At 40.0% G+C, this 23,001-nt stretch overlaps 2 protein-coding genes across 7 annotated transcripts in view; both read left to right on the forward strand.

Annotated features, from left to right (window-relative positions):
* LOC132959797 (inositol polyphosphate-4-phosphatase type I A-like) overlaps positions 1 to 16,192 on the forward strand; it is a 34,244-nt gene extending 18,052 nt beyond the window's left edge. Inside the window, exons 10-27 of one of the 6 annotated variants that reach the window (XM_061032998.1) lie at positions 88 to 235; positions 796 to 926; positions 1,027 to 1,131; positions 1,245 to 1,353; positions 1,615 to 1,632; positions 2,421 to 2,607; positions 2,684 to 2,899; positions 3,074 to 3,215; positions 3,519 to 3,710; positions 4,285 to 4,317; positions 4,975 to 5,147; positions 5,963 to 6,086; positions 6,203 to 6,270; positions 6,369 to 6,568; positions 6,648 to 6,745; positions 6,865 to 6,977; positions 7,144 to 7,298; positions 15,607 to 16,192. In XM_061032998.1, the coding sequence (XP_060888981.1) occupies positions 88 to 235; positions 796 to 926; positions 1,027 to 1,131; positions 1,245 to 1,353; positions 1,615 to 1,632; positions 2,421 to 2,607; positions 2,684 to 2,899; positions 3,074 to 3,215; positions 3,519 to 3,710; positions 4,285 to 4,317; positions 4,975 to 5,147; positions 5,963 to 6,086; positions 6,203 to 6,270; positions 6,369 to 6,568; positions 6,648 to 6,745; positions 6,865 to 6,977; positions 7,144 to 7,298; positions 15,607 to 15,739 (2,345 nt within the window). In that variant the 3' untranslated portion in view covers positions 15,740 to 16,192. The remainder of the gene's footprint in view (positions 1 to 87; positions 236 to 795; positions 927 to 1,026; positions 1,132 to 1,244; positions 1,354 to 1,614; positions 1,633 to 2,420; positions 2,608 to 2,683; positions 2,900 to 3,073; positions 3,216 to 3,518; positions 3,711 to 4,284; positions 4,318 to 4,974; positions 5,148 to 5,962; positions 6,087 to 6,202; positions 6,271 to 6,368; positions 6,569 to 6,647; positions 6,746 to 6,864; positions 6,978 to 7,143; positions 7,299 to 15,606) is intronic. The other 5 variants (XM_061033001.1, XM_061033002.1, XM_061033000.1 and 2 more) reach the window with 5 other exon arrangements.
* Positions 16,193 to 19,207: 3,015 nt separating this feature from the next.
* On the forward strand, positions 19,208 to 22,746 carry zgc:113142 (uncharacterized protein LOC503524 homolog). The gene is made up of 4 exons (XM_061032793.1): positions 19,208 to 20,345; positions 21,094 to 21,246; positions 21,350 to 21,483; positions 22,201 to 22,746. The coding sequence occupies exons 1-4, from the start codon at positions 19,994 to 19,996 to the stop codon at positions 22,564 to 22,566; spliced, it is 1,005 nt and encodes a 334-aa protein (XP_060888776.1). The 5' UTR covers positions 19,208 to 19,993; the 3' UTR covers positions 22,567 to 22,746.
* Positions 22,747 to 23,001: the final 255 nt, after the last annotated feature.

Raw genomic sequence — 23,001 nt, forward strand, 5'->3', positions numbered from 1 at the left:
ACAGGCATATTTTAGGCATTGCCTTCTCACTTTTGTTTCCATCAGTCAGACTGATTTCCAAACTAACTGAATTTTCTGTGGCTGCAGTGTTCGGAGGCACGATGTCACGGATGTACCGCTTCCCCACAACAGATGGGAACCACCTACGGGTGCTGGAGCAAATGGCCGAGAGCGTCCTCTCATTAAACATCCCCAGACAGTTCGTCAAACTGCTGCTGGAGGAGGACGCAGCCAGGTACAAATACACGTTTCCATTTCTAAACTTAGGCTCTTTTTGCAGCACAGTGCACATGGATGTTACCCATGTGAATGTTTTTAACTTTTTAAAATGTTTTAATTTGTCAAGAATTGGTTTCATCAAACTTTATCAGAGACGTGGTTGAAAGGCTGGCAGCTGTCTGCATATTCATTGACAGATATTTAAAGCAAGCAAAACAGCTGAGTGTCTCTCGCTGTAGAGTCATCTCACTGCAGCAAACAATTATTTTGTTCATGAGTCAACGTACTGCTAGCACCATAATATTGCTAAAATGTCACAGCTTCAGATGACACACTGACACCGAAATATTCCCTCTAATATCAACTAATGTCCAGAAATGCAGCAAATCCTCATGATTGAGAAAATAATCATTTGTTTTAAATGAACATAGCCATTTCATTTTTATTAAACTTGTTTGTTAATTGATTTTAGCTTCAACATGTTATTTCCGTCCAGATAAGTGCAATATAGTTTTACAGTGTTATTGATTCCTTTTCTTCTCTCTCTCTATTTGTGTGATCCCTTTTTTTCTCCAGGGTGTGTGAGCTGGAGGAGCTGGGAGAGTTATCCCCCTGCTGGGAGAATCTGAGGCGACAGATTGTCTCTCAGTACCAAACGATAATCCTCACATACCAGGAAACACTGTCCAACCTCAACGACTACAGAGGTGAGCGTCCAAAGAGGTTTCTTGTTTTTGTAAAAAAAACACATTCACAAGTTTATCCCATTAAGTTGTTTACCCCTGTTCTGCTTTCGACACACATCAGGTCCGTCATTCAAAGCCAGTAACCTGAAGGCGGAGAGAAAGCTCGAGTTTATGCCAACCAACCTACACGTTCAGAGGATGAGGGTGCAAGATGAGCTCGGCTTTGGTGCGGCAACACAACAGCCACTCATGGACAATACTGTATACATTTAATTTCCAACCAGTGTTTTTTCCATATCTGAAACAGGTCTGACTTCTGTTTGAACTCTTCCTCTACAGAACACACGTATGATGTGATAACAATCGGAGCTCCGGCGGCTCACTGCCAAGGCTTTAAAAACAGCGGTTTGAGGAAACTCATCCAGAAGTTTGAGGAGGCAAAGAAACAGTAAGTTGTCAATCAGTATAAACTCTCAAAAGGGAGCATCTAAAGGGAATTAAAAACAAAAGAATTACATTTGCATGTTCTTTTTTCCCTTAATCTCAGTGGTTTTCATGCTCTTTTATTCATTATTTCAGTTTATTTGAAAAACGTTTGTTCCATATGAACTTCTTTTGCGTGAACGATGTATCTCTTATGATTTGGCTGCCTTTTAATGATTGCATTTTTCCTTCAACTATTGTTTGTTTTTGTTACTTTCTTGATCAGCGTTTATGAGGAGGAATGGTGAGTTGTTGTGCTGCTTTGATTGTTTTTCATTTGTTCGTACACTGTTTGCCTCCCACTGCCTTGTTCAACCACATAAAAAACTTTCACTGTGACCGTGAGTTGTCAAATACTGTTAATGATTCTGAAACATTGTAGCTGAACAGGTGAGTATGTCTCGGTGAATGATACACATTATACTGTATGTCACATAACTCACGTATGTAGACAGATACCAATAATGACATGTGATGCATTTTGTATTAACAGTATTGTGTTTGAAAAGTAACTTAAAAGTACATTGTCCTAAACACACCTCTTTAAATCTGGATTATTGAACATTAGGACACCCAGTTTGTTGAAATACTGCTCATTTTATAAATTCAGTAATCACTCTTGGTCTAGTCAAACATGAATTAACATCTGACAACATTGAAATGACATCAAAGCACTGATAACAACATCTGTAATTTGCATTAAGAACTCTTTGAATTTCTAAAATGAGCCGTATCACTCCCCTTGTCGTCTTTGTGTTGAGCATTCCCTGAAATCCACCAACAAAGAGCGATGTTTAGAACAGGCATGTGCATGCAAATGCTATGTCTATGTCTGTTTATTACACTATCTTTAACAGAGTAGTATTTATAAGACATAAAAAAGGTCACCTGTACTTCTTCCCCTCGGTGGACTTCTCATGAAGCCTAACGACTCAACAGTAAACGTTTTGCATTATGATCATATCAGAGTGTCATCTGCATACATTACAATACAAACTTTAAGCTAAAGCAAATTGTCTCTGCTTTCTGCAGCAGCGCTCTCTCCAGCTCGCAGTCCATTGTCTACATACCCCAGGACATCGTCAAAGCCAAAGAGATCATTGCCCACATCAACACGCTGAAGACTCAGGTCAGCTACTATGCCGAGAGGCTTTCCCGAGCCGCGAAGGATCGATCTGCCAGCGGCCTGGAGAGGACACTCACTATTCTAGCTGATAAGGTATTTTTATTAAACCTCAACGATCATTCAGAAGCTCTATGGGAAAAATAACAATTTGCTATGCTTTCCCTCTCAGACTCGTCAGCTGGTGACAGTATGCGACTGTAAGCTGCTAGCCTCAGCCATTCAGGCCCTGAATGCAGCACGGCCAGAGTACATCGCCTCCAAAGCGTCTCCCTCCGCAGACTCAGAACAAGTGGTCCTCCGTAACGACCAGGACACATTGCTGGCCAAGTGGAGCGGTCGCAACAGTCGGTCCTCGCTGCAAGTAGACTGGCATGAGGAGGAATGGGTACGGTGATTGACATCATTCGGTTAGAAGGCGTGTAGCATGCTATCTGATGTGCAAACTGATCGACTGCATTCTTAATCTCTGGTGTATCTTCTCTCCCTGCTCTAATTTCTTTAGAAGCCCTTTAGCCTTCTTTACAAATATACAGCTTTAAATTATTGATCTCTGTTTCAGGAGAAGGTTTGGGTGAATGTGGATAAATCTCTGGAGTGCATCATCCAGCGTGTGGACAAGCTGCTTCAGAAAGAGAGGAGACCCAGCATCAGCAGTCAGGACAGTGGACAGGCTGACCTGCAGGGCGGTGCCAGCAAGAAAGGTGACAAAAAAGATGTACTTTTCTAAGTAGATCTGCAACGGATAAATACATGGAACGCAGGAATTTCTGTGAAAACCCCTTGAATGTCGTTAGTTTCATCTCTGGTTTTATTGCCATGATTTTGAGTCTATAACATGAATGCAGTCAAATGTAAAATCATCAGTTTTGCATTTTGCTTCCTCCTAAGTTGCTCTGATTTTTTATCATTTCTTCCCTCCTTTTTAATTTGATAATCAAACAATATGTATAGCTTAACAACAGTAAGAAGTATAATTGAGACTGTTGTATGTGGCCATAAAAAAGGTGATAGACGAGCTTTCTGGATCAACCCAGACAGTTTATCACAGGATTCTCCATCATCATCATCATCATCATCATCATCATCATCACAACCACCACCAGCAGCCTCATCGCCATCTTCATCACCCCTACCATCCTCCTCTTCTCCTCCTGCCCTCTCCTCTGCACGTCCTCCCAGCCCCGAACAAGAATCCTGTAGGTTTATGATTTCTCTTATGTTTCCTTTTTGCTTCTTAAGCCACCACTCCTGTTTTCAAAGTTTTATCATGTAGAGGTTGTTTTTTAATTTCTTGGACAATTTACTTTCACCTTTATATTTGAGGGAAAAATCTGTCTTTGTTATTGTCTTCTTGTCTTTCCGCCATGTTGCAGTAATATTGTACCTGTAAGAATGTTCAAATCAGCTTTCTTTAATGTCAAGCTTTGCCGGTTTAAGTGCTGCTGCTTCCTCAACAAGCGTTTGTACATGAGATGTGTTGCTTATCTACATGTTGTACTGGACCAGGGTCACATTTCTATACACACTTTTACTTTTGCATACAGAGGCAGTGTAGAAAGGTGACGCATGTTGTAAACGTGTTTACATTGCTCTCACGTCCTTTAAATGCTGACACGATCCATTAAGATGCACCATTTTATCCACCAACAGAGCCGTATGTTTTCTGATAGATGTTTGACCCTGGTTTCTAGTGTTTTCTATGTTTGTCTCTGCTGCCCTGTGTGGCTTACGCGCCGCTAATCATGCATGTTGCACCATCCCCTCTTCCAGATGGAAGCCCGATAGCTGAGGAGGCATACCCAGGTAAGAGCTGCTGTCCAGCCCATAGCTTCTCTGCATCTGTCTCCAACTTTCCAGGTCTCTGGTTCAACAGAAATTAATTCATTCTCAGTGATTAAAGCAGCTAGTTTTCTTCAACGTCTTGTAGACATCTCATATTTAGTTCTTACGAGAACAATAACAGCCTTATGTATTCCACTTGTTTCCATTATGTGCCATACCTCCACCACTAATAGAAATAATGTATTGAAACCCAGGAGACCCCTAAGCTAAACTTGTGTGTAACCACTGTTAGATTTATTCTGGGAAATCCCATGAAGACCTTTCTTTGAAATCTTTCATGTTTCATTTCTGCTTCTTTGGAAGTCAGCGCGAGTGGAAAAGTGAAGTGAGAAAGTGTAGGATAAAATCAAAACCATAATGTTATTGTGTTCTTCTGCACGTTTGCTTTCCATGTTGTCTCTTTGTTCCTCCTGTTTGCTGTCAAATAAGATTATAGTTTACTTTTTCATATAACTTTATTGGTGCTAAATATCACTCCGACCGAGCGAACATTAGCTCGTGTAGGGTTGAAAGATTCATAAGAGAAACAAGTTTAAATGTTGTGCTTGTTCTGATAAGCGTCTATGATGTAGTATTTATCTGTGTACACTATGTTACATGTTTATTTGTGTCTCTCAGGTGAGTGGAGCGAGGCGTTGTACCCTCTCCTCACCACGCTCACAGAGTGCGTCGCCATGATGAGCGACACGGCCAAAAAGTCCATGGTCTTCCTACTGATGCAGGATAGTGCGCCGACAATAGCCATGGACCTTTCGCTGCAGTACCGCCGCGACGTCGTCTTCTGCCAGACGGTCAGTAACATAAAAGTTGTTCATGCAAATGGCTCAGCAATGGTGACTGAAGGTAATCATATGATTTTTAAACCGACGGCAGACCGGGAGAAAACATGATAAAAAAAAATAAAAAAATAGTGCAGAGTGAGACAAAAAGCCAGAGGATTTCTTTCCTCCCACTCTCCTGTGGTTAGACGTTTCAGGCCAAAGTTAAAACAAAACACGTGCCCAGAGGTAGTCGAGGCAGTGGATCATCTTTTCTTACATGGTGTTATTTTTAAAGCCTCGGTCTTTGTAGTCTGAGTCGACGTTCTTACTCAGCAGGTTCACTCTGGATATTTTGGTCACTCTTACAGCAGCATTCAGGCTGGTCATGGAGTGCAATTCTCAGACAGTTTGCAGAGTCCCTTTGCACCTTTAAGAAAAAGCTGAAGACACAGCTCTTTCATAAACACAGTATGAAATTGATGATGATGATGACGATATTTAGGATGTTTTTGATGCTGATTAGAACTCTCAAGGGCAGCTTTCAACATGCACCTGTGTGAAAATGTTTGTTTTCCACTTAATGAAGTTGTTGAAGATCCTTGCTTGTGTTGTACTTACCTCTCTGATGTACAGTACGTCACCCTGGATAAAAATGTCTGCTAAATGATTCGTAGAACTGTAGAGAGTTGAAGTTTGGTGTTCAGTTATAAACACATTTAAAACATTTTGCTCAATCATAAGTAAGAATTGAAGCTGCTTGGGTTGGAGTTTGAACAACACACACGCACACTGACTCAGACGCTTAAAGCAGAACTGATGTTTATGCTCATGTCTTTGTGTTGCAGCTCACCGCTCTCATCTGTGGTTTCATTATCAAACTGAGGAATTGTCTCCGTGACAACGGATTCCTCAGACAGCTCTACACCATCGGCCTGCTCGCTCAGTTTGAATCCCTGCTCAGCACCTATGGTACAAACACAAGAACACACACACACACACACACACACACACACACACACACACACACGCACGCACACACACTCTTTTTTAGGCCCCCAGATGATCACTGTTGTTCATGTTTGCAGGAGAGGAGCTGGCCATGTTGGAGGATATGAGTGTGGGCATCATGGATCTTCGTAACGTCACCTTTAAGGTAAAATCCAACTGCAGCTCCCGTGATTCATTCAAAATTGAAAGATAATTCGCTCTTCATTCATAAGCCTGATTATTGGTACATTTTCTGTCTTGAAGGTGACCCAGGCCACCAGTAGCTCCGCCCCCGACATGCTGCCAATCATCACCGGTAACAGGGACGGCTTCAACGTCAGAATCCCGCTGCCTGGAACCATGTTTGACGCGTTACCTCGAGAGATCCAGAGCGGGATGCTGCTGAGAGTGCAGCCGGTGCACTTCAACGTCGGCATCAACGAGCAGCAGACGCTCGCTGAGAAGTGAGTGAGGTGTTGCATATTTCACTGAATCTGGGTTGTTGTGAAGTCTGACTCAATAATAAATTGTTTATCTTTTCAGGTTTGGAGACACGTCCCTGCAGGAGATCATTAACCTGGAGAGTCTCTCCAGGTTGAACTCATATTACGAGCAGTTTAAAGAAGTCCTGCCCGAGGACTGTAAGTGCTTTTATTTACTGAAATTATCTGACGGCTCATACAACCCTTTCTATTATGCAAGAAAACAACTATATTTTTAACATTTTCTAATGTACTATTTTTACTTTCTAAACCCTCAGGCCTCCCGCGGTCTCGTTCTCAGACTTGTCTCCCTGAGCTGCTGAGGTTTCTGGGGCAGAACGTCCACGCCAGGAAAAACAAGAACGTGGACATCCTCTGGCAGGCGGCTGAGGTAAAATGACTGCTCGGTTGAGCATGATTTAAAATGGCTGAATTACATAAACCAATATTACTTTAAACAGCTGAGAAACATCAGCACTGCAGAGAGTTAATTATGGTATCATTAATCTTGGAATAATTTAAGGATAAAACAACTTGATTTCTTCTCTTTGACACAGATTTGCCGTCGGCTGAACGGTGTTCGGTTCACAAGTTGTAAAAGTGCCAAAGACCGCACGGCCATGTCGGTGACACTGGAGCAGTGTCTGATCCTGCAGCATGAGCACGGCATGGCACCGCAGGTCTTCACGCAGGCTCTCGACTGTATGCGCAGGTAGGACGCCCTTACAGTGCCTGATTAAAAAATATTAAATAATAATAATAATCACACCTGGGCTAAAAAAAAACACACACAAGAAGTTCCAACTTTAGTTTTACACAGTTTGAACATCTTGTGTAAATGTTTGGAAGAGGATGTTTTGCCCGTGTGCGACTTAAAAACTCACCACTGCCTGCTTCACCGTAAAAAAAAAAAAAAAACAGAATCAGAGATGCTGGTACTTCTGAAAGGAGGATTCTTCAATAGTTTGAAAATCAGTCGGTGCTTTTTTCCCTGAATACTTGTCGGAAGTGCTCAAATTCTGTTGATAAAAGTGTGTAAAGAAGGGAGCTTCAACACTGATGTTCAAACGAGGATCCTCCTTTGATGGTGTGTGATGGTGCTTGTTGCTTTGTCTACTAGTCTCTTCAGTCTGTTCGTCCGTCTCACTGTCTTTTTTTTCATTCCTGTTACGCTACGCTGTATCAAAGTCTGAGTTGCTGACCGTCTGGCAGTGTTGTTTATTTCTTCTGTCATTGAATCATATACCACCTTTTCTTTGATTCCTCGTCTTTCCTCTTCATGTCTGACCTTGACTTTTAAGAGTGTATAAAGGAAGGATCAGGGTTCCCTTTCAAGTCGAGTTTAAGAGAATTTCTGCTCTTCTAAAGCAAAAAAAGTGCTTGTGTAATTTAAAAAAGACAAAACATATTCTCATTATTTAGACATCGTTTGGTATCTACAGTAGCATCAGGGCGAAAGTTTAACAAAAGCCTTTTTCAGTAAAGCAAAAGAGCAAAGATCAAAATCAGCAGCAAAGTAAGAAAAAACGACTTCAAATGAAACGGGAATAAAACAAAAAGAACATAAAAACCTTTTTGGTCGTACTACAAACACTAACTCTCAGCAGGTGTGTTTGTCTACTTCCTGGTTCAAGATATCTAATAAGACGTTTCATCTCATTTCAAGAAACTTAACAATAGTTTCTTGAAATAGTTTGTTGCATTGGCAGCTATTTTTCACTCCTTATAAGCAGTTTAGGTCTTAAATTGTGCATTTAATAACATGAAGTAAGTCCATGTTTATCTGGACTTGTGTGGTGAATACATACACTTGCTAAGATTTGTTAGTCCAATGCACTACAGGGGCTTTAAAGTGTTTCCTTTATGCTGCAACAGAGGGAGAAAAAGAAGCCTGATAAGTCAGCATCTGAAAACAACTCATACAAGAGGCTTGTCCTTGGAAATGTTTCACACAGTCTGAGTCCTTGAATGTCGTCTAATTTAAAAGACAGGATAATAAATATAAAAAGACAGGATGATAAAAGGTGTACAGGTATTTATATAGACTTAGGCTTTATTTAAGTTTGTGTTCCTTTATGTGTCAGAAAATGTTGTCTGTTCAAAGTGTGACTTTACGTTGTAAATATTTGTTGTACAAAGATGTAATGGCACCTGTCTCGTTGTACTTGTGCTCAATAAAGTTGCACTCCTCCCCCTACTGTACACGTTATGACACGACATCTCTTCAACCTTTCCCCCTCCTCTCCTCTCCTTTCATCTCTCCCTTTTCCTCCCCTCTGCCTCATCAGTCGACGGGCATGAAAACAGTTTGATGAAGAGTTTGATCTAAAACATAGTTTGGCATGCTTTTGTGCTACGTAGCATGTTGGAAAAAAAAGCTATGGGAATATTGTACCCTGTCCCCTCCAGTTTTCCCCTTCATTAACCATTTTTCATCTTTTCAAAACAAAGTTATAATGAAGACACCTTTAAGATGTGAACATTTTGAAGGGAAGTCTGCACCAGGTACTCTGAATGCATGCTCGCTGTAGAAAGCTAAATGAGATACCTGATGTAGAATGCAGATATCTTCAAATGTACGCTTCATTCCTAACATTTTAAAGGGTGTTTCCTGTTTGCCCTCGTATCCCTCCGGTCACTCCTTCATCCCATATCTTAAATTATGTAACCATGGAGAGCCATTACTGTATTTTCTTATCTTCCTTCCTTTTCTAAAAGACGTCTTTCTTAATTTTCTCTTTTTTCTCTCTCTTCTTCCTCTTCCTCATGTTTGACTTTATCATGATTTTTGTTTCGTTCAATCTGCTTATTATTTGTAATATGGGGTTTGTTTAATTGTTGGTTTATTTACATTTTTTGTAACTTTCTTATGATTTATATTTTGTTGTCGTCGTACCATGAAACTTCTGTCCGTCATTCGTGGCTGTGGATTCTTTTGTTTTTGTGACTTTTCGCCGGCATCACCTGTTCATTTATGCACGCCATCTGTTTATTTTGGCTTCCTTTGCGGCACCTGCTTCCTTCTTCTCCTTCCCTTTTTCCCTCTTACACCCCTTTCTCCCTCTCCTTTCTCCCTTTGCCTCCCTTCTTTCCTTCCATTTGTCCCTTACCCTTCCCCCCTCCACCGATCATTTTTGCTGCTCCACACCTCCTCCTCCTCCTCCTCCTCCTCTTCCTCACCTCCCTCGTGACTCGGCAGCATTGGGACAAGGGAGGGGGTGATCCAGAAGAACCTGAGCGGCCTGCTGCCTGTGCGGGACCTCAGACTGGACCCCAGCCTCCTGTACTCTCTGCCCCTGCTGGCCCTCAGTCCGAACCTCCTGGTGGTGTGGATCTTCCTCAGTGTGGCTTACTTTCTGGCTAAACTCCGCTGCAGCTGAGAGACACTGACCAACCCATGTTCAGCTTCTATGAGTAGGAGCGTGAGATACTCCGTAAGATGTAACTGAACTGTGCCACTGTCCTGTGAGTGTGTGTAAAGCTCATGATTCTGCACAGCATTTACACACCGTCCCACACGGACTAAGGGCTGAACAAATCTGATGCCCTGCTCATCAGGGGCCAAGCCGGCCCTCTTATTCTGTCAATTTGTTCGTTAATGAACAATTTCTGTTCCCTCGTTTTACATTTCTAACTTTAAAAGAACTGCACATGGTCAGAATACCGGATAGTGTCGTAGAAACATGAGACAAAACAATGTGTCAACAGTAGGACCGACAGTTAGACTGTGTCCACGCAAAGGTTGCTTAAGCTAACAACACGTGTGTCACAATTCAGAATAAAAAGAAAAACTGCAAAATATGTTATTCCTGTCAGAAAACAACCAATATACAGACACGTGAAGAAATTCACATCCTTTTTTTCTGCTTCTGTCGTTAAAAGATTTTTTCAAATTGAGCTGGCTAAGTGTCAACATTTCGCGTCTTTACGCTTCAGATGTGAACCTGAGGCTCAGTTGACGGCTTAATTGAACATTTGCGATCAAACATCTGTTAACGAGGCTGAAAAAGTCTGGATTATTTACACACAGTTTACAGAATCCCAGCGTGGTATGTGTGGAAAGAAGAGATCGTTTGAGACTCCTTTGCGTTCATCGTTGTTGTCATAGTGAAGATAAAGTCACAGTTTGTATATTTGTGAAACCCAGGCCAGAAACTGTACCTGAGTTGTGAATATGTATAAAAAACAGAGTAAGTTTAAGTCATGCTTTCAGGAGAGTTGATCGTAGCTCTTATAAAGAGAGCTCACTTATTATTTAAGCTTTGCACAAACAACTTGTTACATTGAGCTCACTTGATCGTTGTCTTCCATGAGCTTTTGCACTTTTGAGCTAAATCAGAGCAAAAAATGTTTATTTTGTGCCAAATTAAGTGAGCTACTTTTGGCTTTGATATATTTTTTCAGGCAGTATTTGCTCGTTTGAGATCTTTAGGTCTTCCTGCTTTTCGAGAAGGTTTGCGTCTTCTTCCGTGTGTGCACTTTGCAGCAGATCTGAGTCACTTTTAACTTATCAATGACTCTGTTTACAATTACTAAAGGTGTCCAGACTTAAGCCTTTCCTTTAAGAAACAAGCTGAAGGTTTAAGAATGGTGGACCAGTTCATAAAATGTTTCAACCCGTATCTCACAAAACTTGAGTACTAAAGGGTCTGAAACTAAATGAACTGAACTCATAATAACACTTCAGTTAGACTAACATGACCATCACGTCCTCTGCAATCAAGTATGCTTTTCTCTGCCAGCGAAAAGAAGCCTCTGCATCCCCCTAATCATCTAATCTCAAGTGTTTTAAATACCTCACATGCCTTCCCTTCAGATCAGAAATTCCAGAGATTAGGTCCCGTGAAAACAAGCATGATCCATTTTCTAAAGGAAAAAATAGACACATGACTGAAGGGCAGTATGTGCGTTTATCTGTGTAGCAGAAACAAGCAGTTAAAAACAACAGCTGGATTCAATCCCCCCCCACCTTCCTTATTTATTAACCTTATTTATACGATAATGCATGAAAAATTATGTTACATAAAAGTCATGTGTTATTAAAGTTATCTGTTTGATAAAAAAAAAAAATATATATATATTAATTCATCTTGAATTAAACACCTATCCAGTAGTTGTCATTGAGTGGTACTTTGAGGTGTTATTTATGGGTTCAGTTCATTCCTTAAAGCATTGACGTGTTTGATTCTGTCACTGCTTATGAACTTTTCACTCCTTGTAATCGTGAGTCAACACGTTTCACGCCTGCAGGGCTGTAGCGTCCAGCGTTGGCCGTTTCTAGACACTTAAATTGGTCCCTTTGAGTCGTACCAGATACAGTTCGTCAGGGATTCGACCCACATCTGCTCTTCAGCTTTTCAGACCCATGCTGCAAAGATTTGACTCCTGTTAGTTAACAGAGTTTAATCTTTGTGTTTTAAAGGATGCAGCTTCTACATGTCGGATTGTATGATTGTAGGTTATTCAGGGTAAATGTGTTTGATTATGCAGTGGTGGATTTGAGGTTTGACAGCTTTTGGAGCATTTAGGTGTGCCAGTTTACATTCATTCAGACGTTTCCTTGTTTTAACAAAGAGGTAAACGCTGCAGCTATAACAGTCTCTTTTTTAGCTTTCTAAAAAGACTTCTGATGACGTAACTATGGTTGTAGTTGAGATGAAAGAGGAATGTAGCTATCCATGCAGTTGCTAAATACTTCAGGATTTTTAAGAGGTTCTTTCAGGTTTGTAGGATTCGTGTTTGCAGAGAGATTAATCCAGAGAAGATATAGCATCTTCGTCTGAATCCACTTCTGTTCTGTGATAGGTTAAGTGTCCTGGAAATGGGGAGAATACGCTTTAGATTGTGGATGTTCATGTTGCTTTCCCCCTTATTAAGCTGTCATTATGCCACTTTTTTTGAGCAACTATTGTGTGTTATATCAGTTAATTATCTGACTGTTTGTTCAGTTTATCTGTAAAACGTCTTATTTCTCTACTAACAGTGAAAGAACCCAAAGAGATTTAGTTACATAACTTATATAACTAAGAAAAGGAGAAAATGTTCCCACTGGAGAAATTATAACCAGCAAACATTTTTGCAAAATTAAGAGCTTTTTCTGTGGACGGATGTATTTATTCTAAATGTGTCTCATGCACATTTCATAGAGCTTCCTAGAAAGCTAGTTTTATTTTGTGGTTTTTTATACACTTCACTTGTTTATTATGTGGCAATTTGCAATGCAGCCAAGCTCACGATCATATTTCCATATTTACTGTATGTGCCCTTACAAATATTTTCTGAGAGTTAAAACCCCCGAGATTAAAAACAAAACTCCCTTAAACAATGTAGTGGAAGTGGACAGGTTTGGTTTTGACTAAAGAATACATCCAAGTTTTGGATTTTAGGAAATACAGGAAGTTATTCATTTTGTTGGAAATTGAAATTGTTGGCAAAACCAAAAAAAGGAAACTTATACAGCTCAGAAAAAAAGCGCTCAATACCATTTAACATGTCAGACATTAAAGGCTAGACTCGGTTTTTAATGATCTGGAAAGTATTAAACTGTGTTGTCAAATCAATATTTTTGCCTGTGAAACTTAACGACAGCGCCAGTGATCTCTGAATTTCAAGATCGTCTCATTTAGATCGACCCAGTAAGAAATGGATCAGACCAAAAATAGCTTCCTTTGGGAGTGTGTGTCATGCTCTCATGACCCCTGAACACTCAAACACACACGTTACAGTACAACACTGTGGACGCACAGACCAGACCGTCTCCATTTTTTTAAATCTGATACCAAGAAAACAAAGAAGGGGAATATTGAACAATTTTCCGTAACCTCAAATAAGTCTGCAATGCTTTTTGTAGTCAGTAGAAACAATAGAGATTATATTTATTCTATAGAATGTTTATTTTATGTATTAAATATGATAGCTTGACTTTATCTCACAGAGATTGAAACTGTCTGAAACGTGTGTGGTACATGTGAAGCTCTGGCCAGGAGTTTAGCATTTACCACCGTCTTTAAAAGTGGGACACAAAACGCTCATCAATCCAATTGTTGTTTGTGCAGCCAACATTTATGGACAGGTTAAATTTATCATTTAAATCACCCCTCGTGATAAATTGTTTGGTTTAGAACTACCTCTTCTCAGAGTTTCTTTTTTATGTGTTTATTTTTAAGATTTATTTTGGGGCTTTTTGCCTTTATTTGATAGGACGAGAGAGAGAGAGAGAGAGAGAGAGAGAGAGAGAGAGAGAGAGAGAGAGAGAGAGAGAGAGAGAGAGAGAGAGAGAGAGAGAGAGAGAGAGAGAGAGAGAGAGAGAGAGAGAGAGAGAGAGAGAGAGAGAGAGAGAGAGAGAGAGAGAGAGAGAGAGAGAGAGAGAGAGGAGCCACTGGCCAGACTTAAACCCGGGCCGTCGGCTTGGAGGACTATAGCCTCTGTACATGGTGTGCGACCTAACCGCTTGGCCGTCTGTGTCCCCTCATTTTTATTTTAAAGTATAAATTCTACTTAAACATTAAATGATCTATTATATATAATTACAGCAGGGATGTAATGAAACTGTATTCATTTATCTAAAACATTAATCCAGTAAAATAATATTTAAAATACACTTTAGACTTTCATGAACCTCCCATACCAACAAGTGCAATCACAATGAAGTGATCTCTCAAAATATTTACTAAGAATTCAACTTTGATTGACTTTAAATATAGAAAATGTTTTTTTTCTTTGTCAGTTTTCAGATCTCTTGTATCACATATTTATAAAACTGTACATACATGTATTTAATGCTTGTATGCCTAGATGAAAATGGTTACTGCATATTTATGTTATTCTGTCAATCCAAAGCAGAGTGTATAAATATATATATATATATATACTGTAGATAGAAATATTTATTATTATTAATATGCCTGTGCCATGACTGTCACGCTGTTGTCACTTTATAACTCGGCTCACTTCGTCTGTTTTTAGATGTTTTTATTTACAAAGAGAGTTCACTGTGCATTGGTTTATCTCTCTTGCTAACATGTTGACTATTGTTGTTAGTAGTTAATTGTCACTTTTAACATGTTAATTAAGAATGATTTTATCAGTAGGATCATAATTACTTTGTGTAAAGTGTTAAAGGGAAGTTGTTGCGTTAATTTGTAAACTTTGGTAGCAGGTTCTGGAGAGAAGTTTCTCTTAAGCACTGGATTTATTTCAACAGGTTACTTTGTACCAGTACATGTATAGAGAGGGTTAAAGAATGATTGTTTGAGATTAGATTTAATTCACTGTGGCTTACTGCTCTGTGATGTTCATGTTATCGTCCTCACACAGATGTTGATTTGTTGGACTGTATTTATTTGTGTTTCTTTCAACAATCGCCGGCCGTGCTTTTCCTCTGAGACTCAGCAGACGTTAAATGTCCGAAAGCTTTCGCCTTGCTGCCTCCCATGTCGCTCCTAATGTATCTCAAACCTGGGAAAACCTACAGTCACAGTGTCCCTGAACCCCACACTCCTGTTGTAATAAAGGTTTTCTGCCTCCACCTGCAGAATATAAAATCAACTGTGATGGAAATTTAAACCGTTTTGTTTCTCAATCTTTGCGCTGATCTCTTAACTTGCTTTAACTGTTCTTTCTTTCAGCTTTTCTTCCATGTTTGTCTCTGTGTGTGTGAATGATATTTATGTCCTCTTATCTTATTGTCACCTAATTCAGCTTGAAGCAGTATTAATAAGTCTATACTGACCTCTAGTGGCAATCTGCTCGAATTGCAACAACCGCAATCGCTCTTATTCTGACTGCTGCTCACTTTCCTAACAAAATATAAACATGAAAATGTCTATTTGATCAAATGTAATCACTCATTGACTGACTGGACAATACAATCCCCGGCAGACAAAGTATGTTTTGTCTGTTCAGGAATGAAGGACAAATGCAAAGAAATCAGTTTTAGGGAGCTCAAACCAGCCATCATTTCCATATTTTGCTCTCATTCTGTCTGTGAACATCCCCCGTCCCTTATTGTGTCTCCTCAGCGAGGGCTGCAGACGAGAAAACACTGTGAAGAACGTCGGATGCCGAAAGTACGCGTTTAACTCGCTGCAGCTCAAAGCCTTCCCTAAACACTACCGACCGCCTGACGGTACCTACGGGAAAGTCGAAACCTGATTGGACCAAGGGGGAACTCAGCGTTGGGAAACTATCGGACAATTTGGTGTTTTGGGAAGGCCGAGATCAGTCCGGGTACAATCAAGACATAAACTGTTAAACCAACACCCAAGTTACTGTGTCGGAGAGTTTAGATCGATTTGCAGCAGAGAGATACTTACAGATTTCTCCACCTTTTAGTCAAATAACTGTTTTTAGATAATGTATTAGCTGCTTATGCCACATTATGCATAACAATAAAAGAACGTTTTTATTTCCTATTCAAAATAAGTACATGAACAGCACTGCCTCACCCTGAAAAAGCACTGATATAATCAATGTCAAACACTCCAACATTGATATTTATGTTCTACGATGGAAATCGAGACAAAAATCATCAACACCACATGTTCCCATGTACTCATGTATGAATAAATAAGATCAAAACAGACAATGAATCATTGTCAACACACAGCATCTGTTTTTTTATGCCGTTCATTATAGGAGAGAATGAGTGTTTACGCAGTGAGGATGTTTCTTACTGAAGCTTTTCATTTATACTGTATTGTGAAAGAAAACAAAAGATACATTTTTATAGATTCTGTGATTCGCTTACTGCCCGTAAATCTTATGAACATAGCTAAAGCACCCGTCACAGTACTTGTTTCTGGCTCTGTTAGACCTTATTTCTTGAAACTTTACTGACAGACGTGTAGATTGAAAATGTCAATAGTCTTAAATGTCACTAAACTTTGAAAAAAATCTGACTCAATTTGCATCATTATAAAAAAAACAGTAAACCTTGAACTGCAAGCCTTACGTTTGCATAAACATAAAGGTAAAGAAAATGAGAAGTCTATTTGTTAAATAAAACCCTTAAAACGGCTTTTAGGACTCCTGATGATACCAGTAGGTCTTCTAGTACAATGGAGGACCCTCCTCCAAATCTCTCCATCTGACAGGTGTGGCAGAACAATATGCTCATTAGAGAGTATGATTATTAAAGTTTAAGGTAATAAAAGGCCACTCTAAAATGTGCAGTTGTATCACACAGCACAGCGCCACAGATGCCCCAAGTTGAGGGCGTGTGGATTTGGCACGTTGACTGCAGGACGGTCCACCAGAGCTGTCGCCCATGAATTGAATGTTAATTTCTCTTATCCAGAATCCATATCCAAAGTCATTTCAGAAAACTGCCAAATCTGTCTGCAGTTACTTATCTGCACCAGAAGGGGGAGTCACCGCATCTTCCCTTCTCTTGATGCATTTAGACACCACGTCCCTGCTCCTTCAGCAGTGACTTATACTGGACTGAAATAGATTTCACTGTTACCAGAATCACACAGTCAAGTCCACTGCTGGTTGCAAACATTTCACAGACGATGAAAACGTCGATTATTTCCCTGTTCTCACATTTTATTCATCAATTAATCGGATCATTTTTTTGTTCTGTAAATATTGCAGTGTAGGATATTTGACTTTTTGTAGTCTGAAAAACGTCCAGAGTTTGACCTTCTCCATTGCAACAATCTCCAGTTTTAATGCAACATGTCATTACTTTAGAATAAACCCGACCGAATTTTCTGATCTACACTCAGTGTCAAACATGTTTTATGAACTTGGTTGTGGCAGTATGACAAGAAATAGAAGTCTGTCTGTGCAGCACAACACAACATGACTAGTGTGCTCTGCAGGACGAGTGTGTGAATATGTTTCTTACAAAGGCGTCAGTTGTGTAACATGTATCAGTATGTATAGAGAGACAGAGAAAGCAGAACTAAGATGGATCTGTTTGTGGTGAAGATGGTGAATCTTGGGATTTGCTTATGACCTGTTTTTATAAATATTCTGTACAGTAAATTGTCTGTATGAAGCAAACCAACAAAACACAATCCACTAGCAAACAGAGGGTAGACTTTCCCCAATGCAAACCCCCCTCGGCAAACTAGCACATGTTGTTTCTGACTTCATAGATCACATTTCAAATACAATATCCCTCAGAAACAACTGTGTGTCTCACAAAAAAACAACAAATGTATCCTACAAAGAGTACATATATTGCATGACTTATTGGACAATATTTAGTTGGAGGAGTTTAACTTATTTTGACCTCCTCAGGATGTTGATGAGACGGACTAATCAGCCTCAATTATGATATCGATGCTTGTCAACAAATATTTATATTTCCCATTAGTGTTGGCATGAATATATCAATTCTTATCATTGTTTCTCATACTTCTAATGTGGTGGAATGCAGTAAAAGTCAAATTAAGTGTATGCACTGATCCTTGTCAGGGCTTCATGAAGAACTGTGTTTGTGTTACACAAGAAGGACGATTTAATCTGTCACAGTTTATCAGGAAAGAAAATCAGAGTGAGCTCAGGACAGTGACTGTTGATCTGTTATTGCAGCACAGCCTACGTGTAAAACTGATAACCCCAACTTTTCATACAAATAAGGTTTATGGGTTTGAATCCAAAATAAGCACATGATTATGCTCCAGGCCAGAAACATCGTTTTCTTAAAAACAGAAGGTTTGGAATTTTTTAAAAGTATGACTTTCGTTACATAAATTACAGTTAAATTTCGTTTTAGGAAATGCACAAGACAGGGTGGCTAATCCAAAGCTATGTTTGAATACAAAAGGGATCATTCTTCTTCTTCTTCGGTTACACAAACTTAAGTGCAAAACAAACAAAAAAATGTGTGCAAAACACTTTAATGAAATTTTATGCCCCTGCATAATCCATCACTGCAGGAATCAGGGATTTTGGGAAAAGCTGTTTCTCCATACCTCCGTCTCATTCTGGTGAAGGGGATATTTAATGTAGTGTTTCTTAAATGGGGGTACTAGGACCAATAGGGAGGTGTTTTACAGGTGGTGCAGTTGTTAGCATGATCACCTTGCAGCAGAAAGGGTTCCTGCTTTAAATCCCTGGCAGGACAGGACAGTCTTTCTGAGTGGAGTTTGTGTGCTCACAAACAACCCATGGCTGTTTTTAAGATAAGACTGTATTGTCTGTTCTTCACATAAACTTGAATTGCATTACAAGCTCAGAAGTCCTCACATCACAATCAAATCACACGAAAAGGTCAGGTCATAAAAACAGCATGAACTAGATTAATAATCATAGAGTGAAATCACAGTGCACGAGGGGGTGTACATGAATAATGTAAGGTAGTCGTGTATGGAAATGTGAAAGTGCTCAAAGTTGTGTTGTAGTACTCAAAATCGGTCTTTTTTGAAGGTTTCAGTCTCGTCTCGGACTTCAGATTTTAAATTAAGACCAATCAAGACCACCACTGACACATCATGAATTTGTAGTTTTGTTTGTATCCCCGGTAGCGGCAGCAACCTTCCTGGTGATACAGTCTAAATGAGTGACACGCCCCCCGGCACACAAGATGATGAGTTCTCAGAGGTATTTATGGTCTTGACCTTGTCTCGGGTCTAGCCCTGCATTGGTCTTGGTCTTGTCTTGGTCTCGGAGCACTCTGGTCTCAGGAATGTCTTGGTCTCGGTTAGGGTGGTCTTGACTACAACACTAGCTCACAGTGTCTTTGTGATGCAGAAATAAGTTAAAAATGTTTAAATCAGACTCATATTTATTTATCACATCTCAACTTCTTTCATTCAGAATGCTGAATTAGCGGTGCAATATTTGGTTAAATTAAAATATGAGAATCTGGTACACAAAGTTAGATAAGCTAAGAGCCCTTCCTTAAGTGAACTGGAACTACCTTACATGGAAATGTTGTACAGCCAAAACTTTGCAATATGTAATAGTGTTATAATTCTTATCAGATTTGACGCCGCTTCCTTTTTGCCCCTGCAGTTCCTCGGACCATCAACAAACATTAAAACAATCACATAACCAACCCTCCAGACTCTGACCTCATGTGTAATTCTCCTCCACTGTTATATGGATTCAGAGAGGGAGAGGTCGGTGACGTGAATCACTCACTTATTCCAGGAACTCGCGGCCCAAAGATACTTCCTCTGAAAGCTTTTCTATCCTCTCTGGAAGATGAGTCGTGATATTTTTTTCTTAATTAATTTAAGAGAGTGACAAACCATGAATGATTATAAACACAAGTATAAAGTGTCTCCTTACAGTCACATGTGAACCTGAACAAATTGTTTGAAATCAGCTCAAATACATCAGGGCAAAGCAAGCAGCACCTCATAATGAACTCTGCTCTGCATAAAATGAGCAGCTGGCAGCAGTAGCAGACAGTCTCCAGATAAGGCAGTCAGTAGAGACTTCACCAGCATGAATCACATTTTATTTATCGGCCAAGTCATTGGCATCTTCTCCATCTCTGCCATTTTGCTCTTCCTCCTGGCAAAGCTGGTCTGCCGCCCGCCGGGCGTCATGCAGGACGGTTACGGCTACGCGGTGCTGATAACGGGCTGCGACAGCGGCTTCGGGCACCAGCTGGCTCGATCCTTGGACCAGAGAGGGTTTGTGGTCTTTGCCGGATGTTTGTGTCCAGAAGGAGCCGGGGCCCGCAGCCTGCAGAGCCTGAGCTCCACAAATCTGAGAATCCTCAAGCTGGACGTGACCAGTGATGAAGACGTGAAGCAGGCGAAGAAGATTGTTCAGGAAAACTTACCAGAGAAAGGTAAGAGATGTTCATGAAGAAAAAGACTCTTCTAGGGTGTTCAATTTAATGTGTATGGAAGCTCATGTTTGCCAAGAAAAGATAGTATAGATAAAGTATTACTTCATTTTGATTTCTTTGTAATAATCATAGTTAGGAAATGTGCAGCTTTGTGTGACTGAATCTCATCATTTTGATAAAATTTTGCAGTTATAAACCAGATTTTTAATCCAAGTAAGATTTATAACCAACACCCTAGTTGAAGGAGATTTTATGATTTTAAGATTTTGTCAACTATCTTTCCATTTGTAGACTTTTAACGTAATATCTTTAATCTTACACCAAGTCATGATGTCCTCTAAGAATACAATATCTAAAGAGCTTAATGTTCTTGGAGGCAAAGGGCCTCCGTAGATCAGGTTTACGGTTTTACAATTAAAAACAACTCACAAATATTTTGGCTGTTATCAAAGCATTTATTTTAAAAACTTACAGTTCCTCATAAATGTGACTTGCCATATTTTTCTTCTCTTGATGTGATGAACTTGCACACAAACAAAATTTGCTTCCATTAAAGCTTTTTGAGATTGTTGTATAGAAAGTAAGAGGAAACATTCTGATCCTCTTAAATCAGATACTTTTATGCATTTTCATATAAGTTGATTAAATTAGTGAAAAACTAAATTATCTGATTGCAACGTGCTGCCTGACCTACATTTTAACTTGTGCATAAAAAACGTGTCAACCTGTGATTTTCATTCACTTTCAGGCCTGTGGGCGGTCGTGAACAATGCAGGCATCTCCGACTGGGCTGAGATCGAATGGAGCACCATTGAAGATTTCCACAACATGGTTGACATCAACCTTTTCGGCTGCATCAGGACCTCCATCGCGTTTCTACCTCTGGTCCGTGCCACCAAAGGTTAGCTCAGCAGCTTGTTAAGTTTCTCTTCAACCTCTAATATTCTGAACTGTGGTGATGCGTTGAGTTAAAAACGATCTCTAACGTGTCTTGACTGTCACAGGTCGGATGGTGTTCATGTCCAGCATCTTCTCCTTCTTCAACTGCCTGAACATGGGAGCGTACAGCGTGTCAAAGAGAGGGCTGGAGGCGTTTGCGGACTGCCTCAGGGTGGAAATGGCCAGTTTTGGCGTGAAGGTACGATTAGATGCACATAAATTCTCTAACACTCTGAGGCATGATGTATAAAATAAGAAAAGTCTGCGGTAGATTTCATGTGATGCCTGAAGTCAAACAGGAAGTCAGTGTTTTATAGCTCCAGTTAATGGTGCTTATCCAGTTTGAAAACAACATGAGACATTATAAAGGCAAACTGTTGACCTAAAGGTCACTCCATCGCTGACAGTATGTCATTGTTTGCTCACAGACATTTAATCCGAGGCAGATTTTGATGATAGTAAATTCATATTTTTCTGTCTTGCAGAGACTTAAAGGAGCTATCTATATGTTTGCTCCATTTGAAGCTGCTGCCTTCCCTCCATTAGCTCACTTTAGCTTAGCATAAAGACAGGAAACGGGGAGAAACAGACGTCATGACTTTGCGACAATGGCAGAGTTTAAGTTTAGCACATCAGTTTGTGTTTTTATACAAATCTTTGTCTTTATCATGGCGAGGCAAGGGTAAGTTTAGCACTGGGTGAGATTTTGAAAGATTCTTCCATGATTCACACAGACATGTGGAAGTTTGAGTTTGTGTAGAAAAGCAACATATGAGGACTTTAAATGAGTAATGACCTTTTCTTTGTCACCTTTGTTGATTAAAAGCTTCTATTGTAGCATAAGAAGCTTTTAAAGTTGTCAAAATGAACAGACTCATTCAGCCTGTATCTCCTTTTTTTTCCCCGCCACCTTTAGGTCAGCATCATCCAGCCCGGTAACTTCGGCCAAGCCACCAACATCGTGAGGATGAAAACGGCTTACGATATTTGGGAGAAACTAGACGACGACCGAAAGCAGAGGTTCAACCAGCATTACATTAAACTCGCCAACGAGTACTTCCTGTCCACATGTAAGAGCGGATTCAAGAACGGCGACCTCGTCATCAACGCCATGCTGCACGCCGTCACGTCCGCTAAACCTAGATGCAGATACCTGCTGGTGTCGACGATGGATATGTGTTTCTTCAAGCTCTTCCCGTTTCTCCCCACGGCGGTCACTGATGCGGTGTTTACGCTCAGCTCCATGTACACCAAAAGAAAACAAATGCTACATGCCAAATAGGAAAGATGACTTTGAAGAAATAAGGAAGCATCAGAAGCAAAGACACAAATGATTTGCTTTACTTCTTTTAAATTGCACTCTTTTTGCATAAATTATATTTCAATAACTGTTTTTATTGTATGTTTTAAAATGTTTAATTCATCTTAAACTGTCTGTTAGAATAAAAAGTTTGGACCATGACTCTGGGTTTTTTGTCATTTCTTTACACACACATAAAGCAAAGCATGCATACACACTCTACTTAGGTTGTCACAATACCACAAACTAAACTAGTAAAAGATGTAATAACGTTACCACGGCAACAAAAAGAGAAGTTCTAGGCACCCAACATTGGCTGATACCTTGTTTTGTGTTTTTAAACGTAACTTATTTGGGGCAATTGTTTGCCTTTACCAGATAGGACAGCTGAAGAGAGAGGAGAGAACGGGGGATGAC

The sequence above is a fragment of the Labrus mixtus genome, chromosome 24 (assembly GCF_963584025.1).
Source record: "Labrus mixtus chromosome 24, fLabMix1.1, whole genome shotgun sequence".
Taxonomy (NCBI): domain Eukaryota; kingdom Metazoa; phylum Chordata; class Actinopteri; order Labriformes; family Labridae; genus Labrus; species Labrus mixtus.

Coding starts and splice junctions, on each gene's coding strand:
- zgc:113142 (XM_061032793.1), top strand. CDS start 19,994: ATGAATCACATTTTATTTATCGGCCAAGTCATTGGCATCTTCTCCATC. Junction 20,346..21,093: donor GGAAAACTTACCAGAGAAAG/GTAAGAGATGTT, acceptor ATTCACTTTCAG/GCCTGTGGGCGGTCGTGAAC. Junction 21,247..21,349: donor TCTGGTCCGTGCCACCAAAG/GTTAGCTCAGCA, acceptor TGACTGTCACAG/GTCGGATGGTGTTCATGTCC.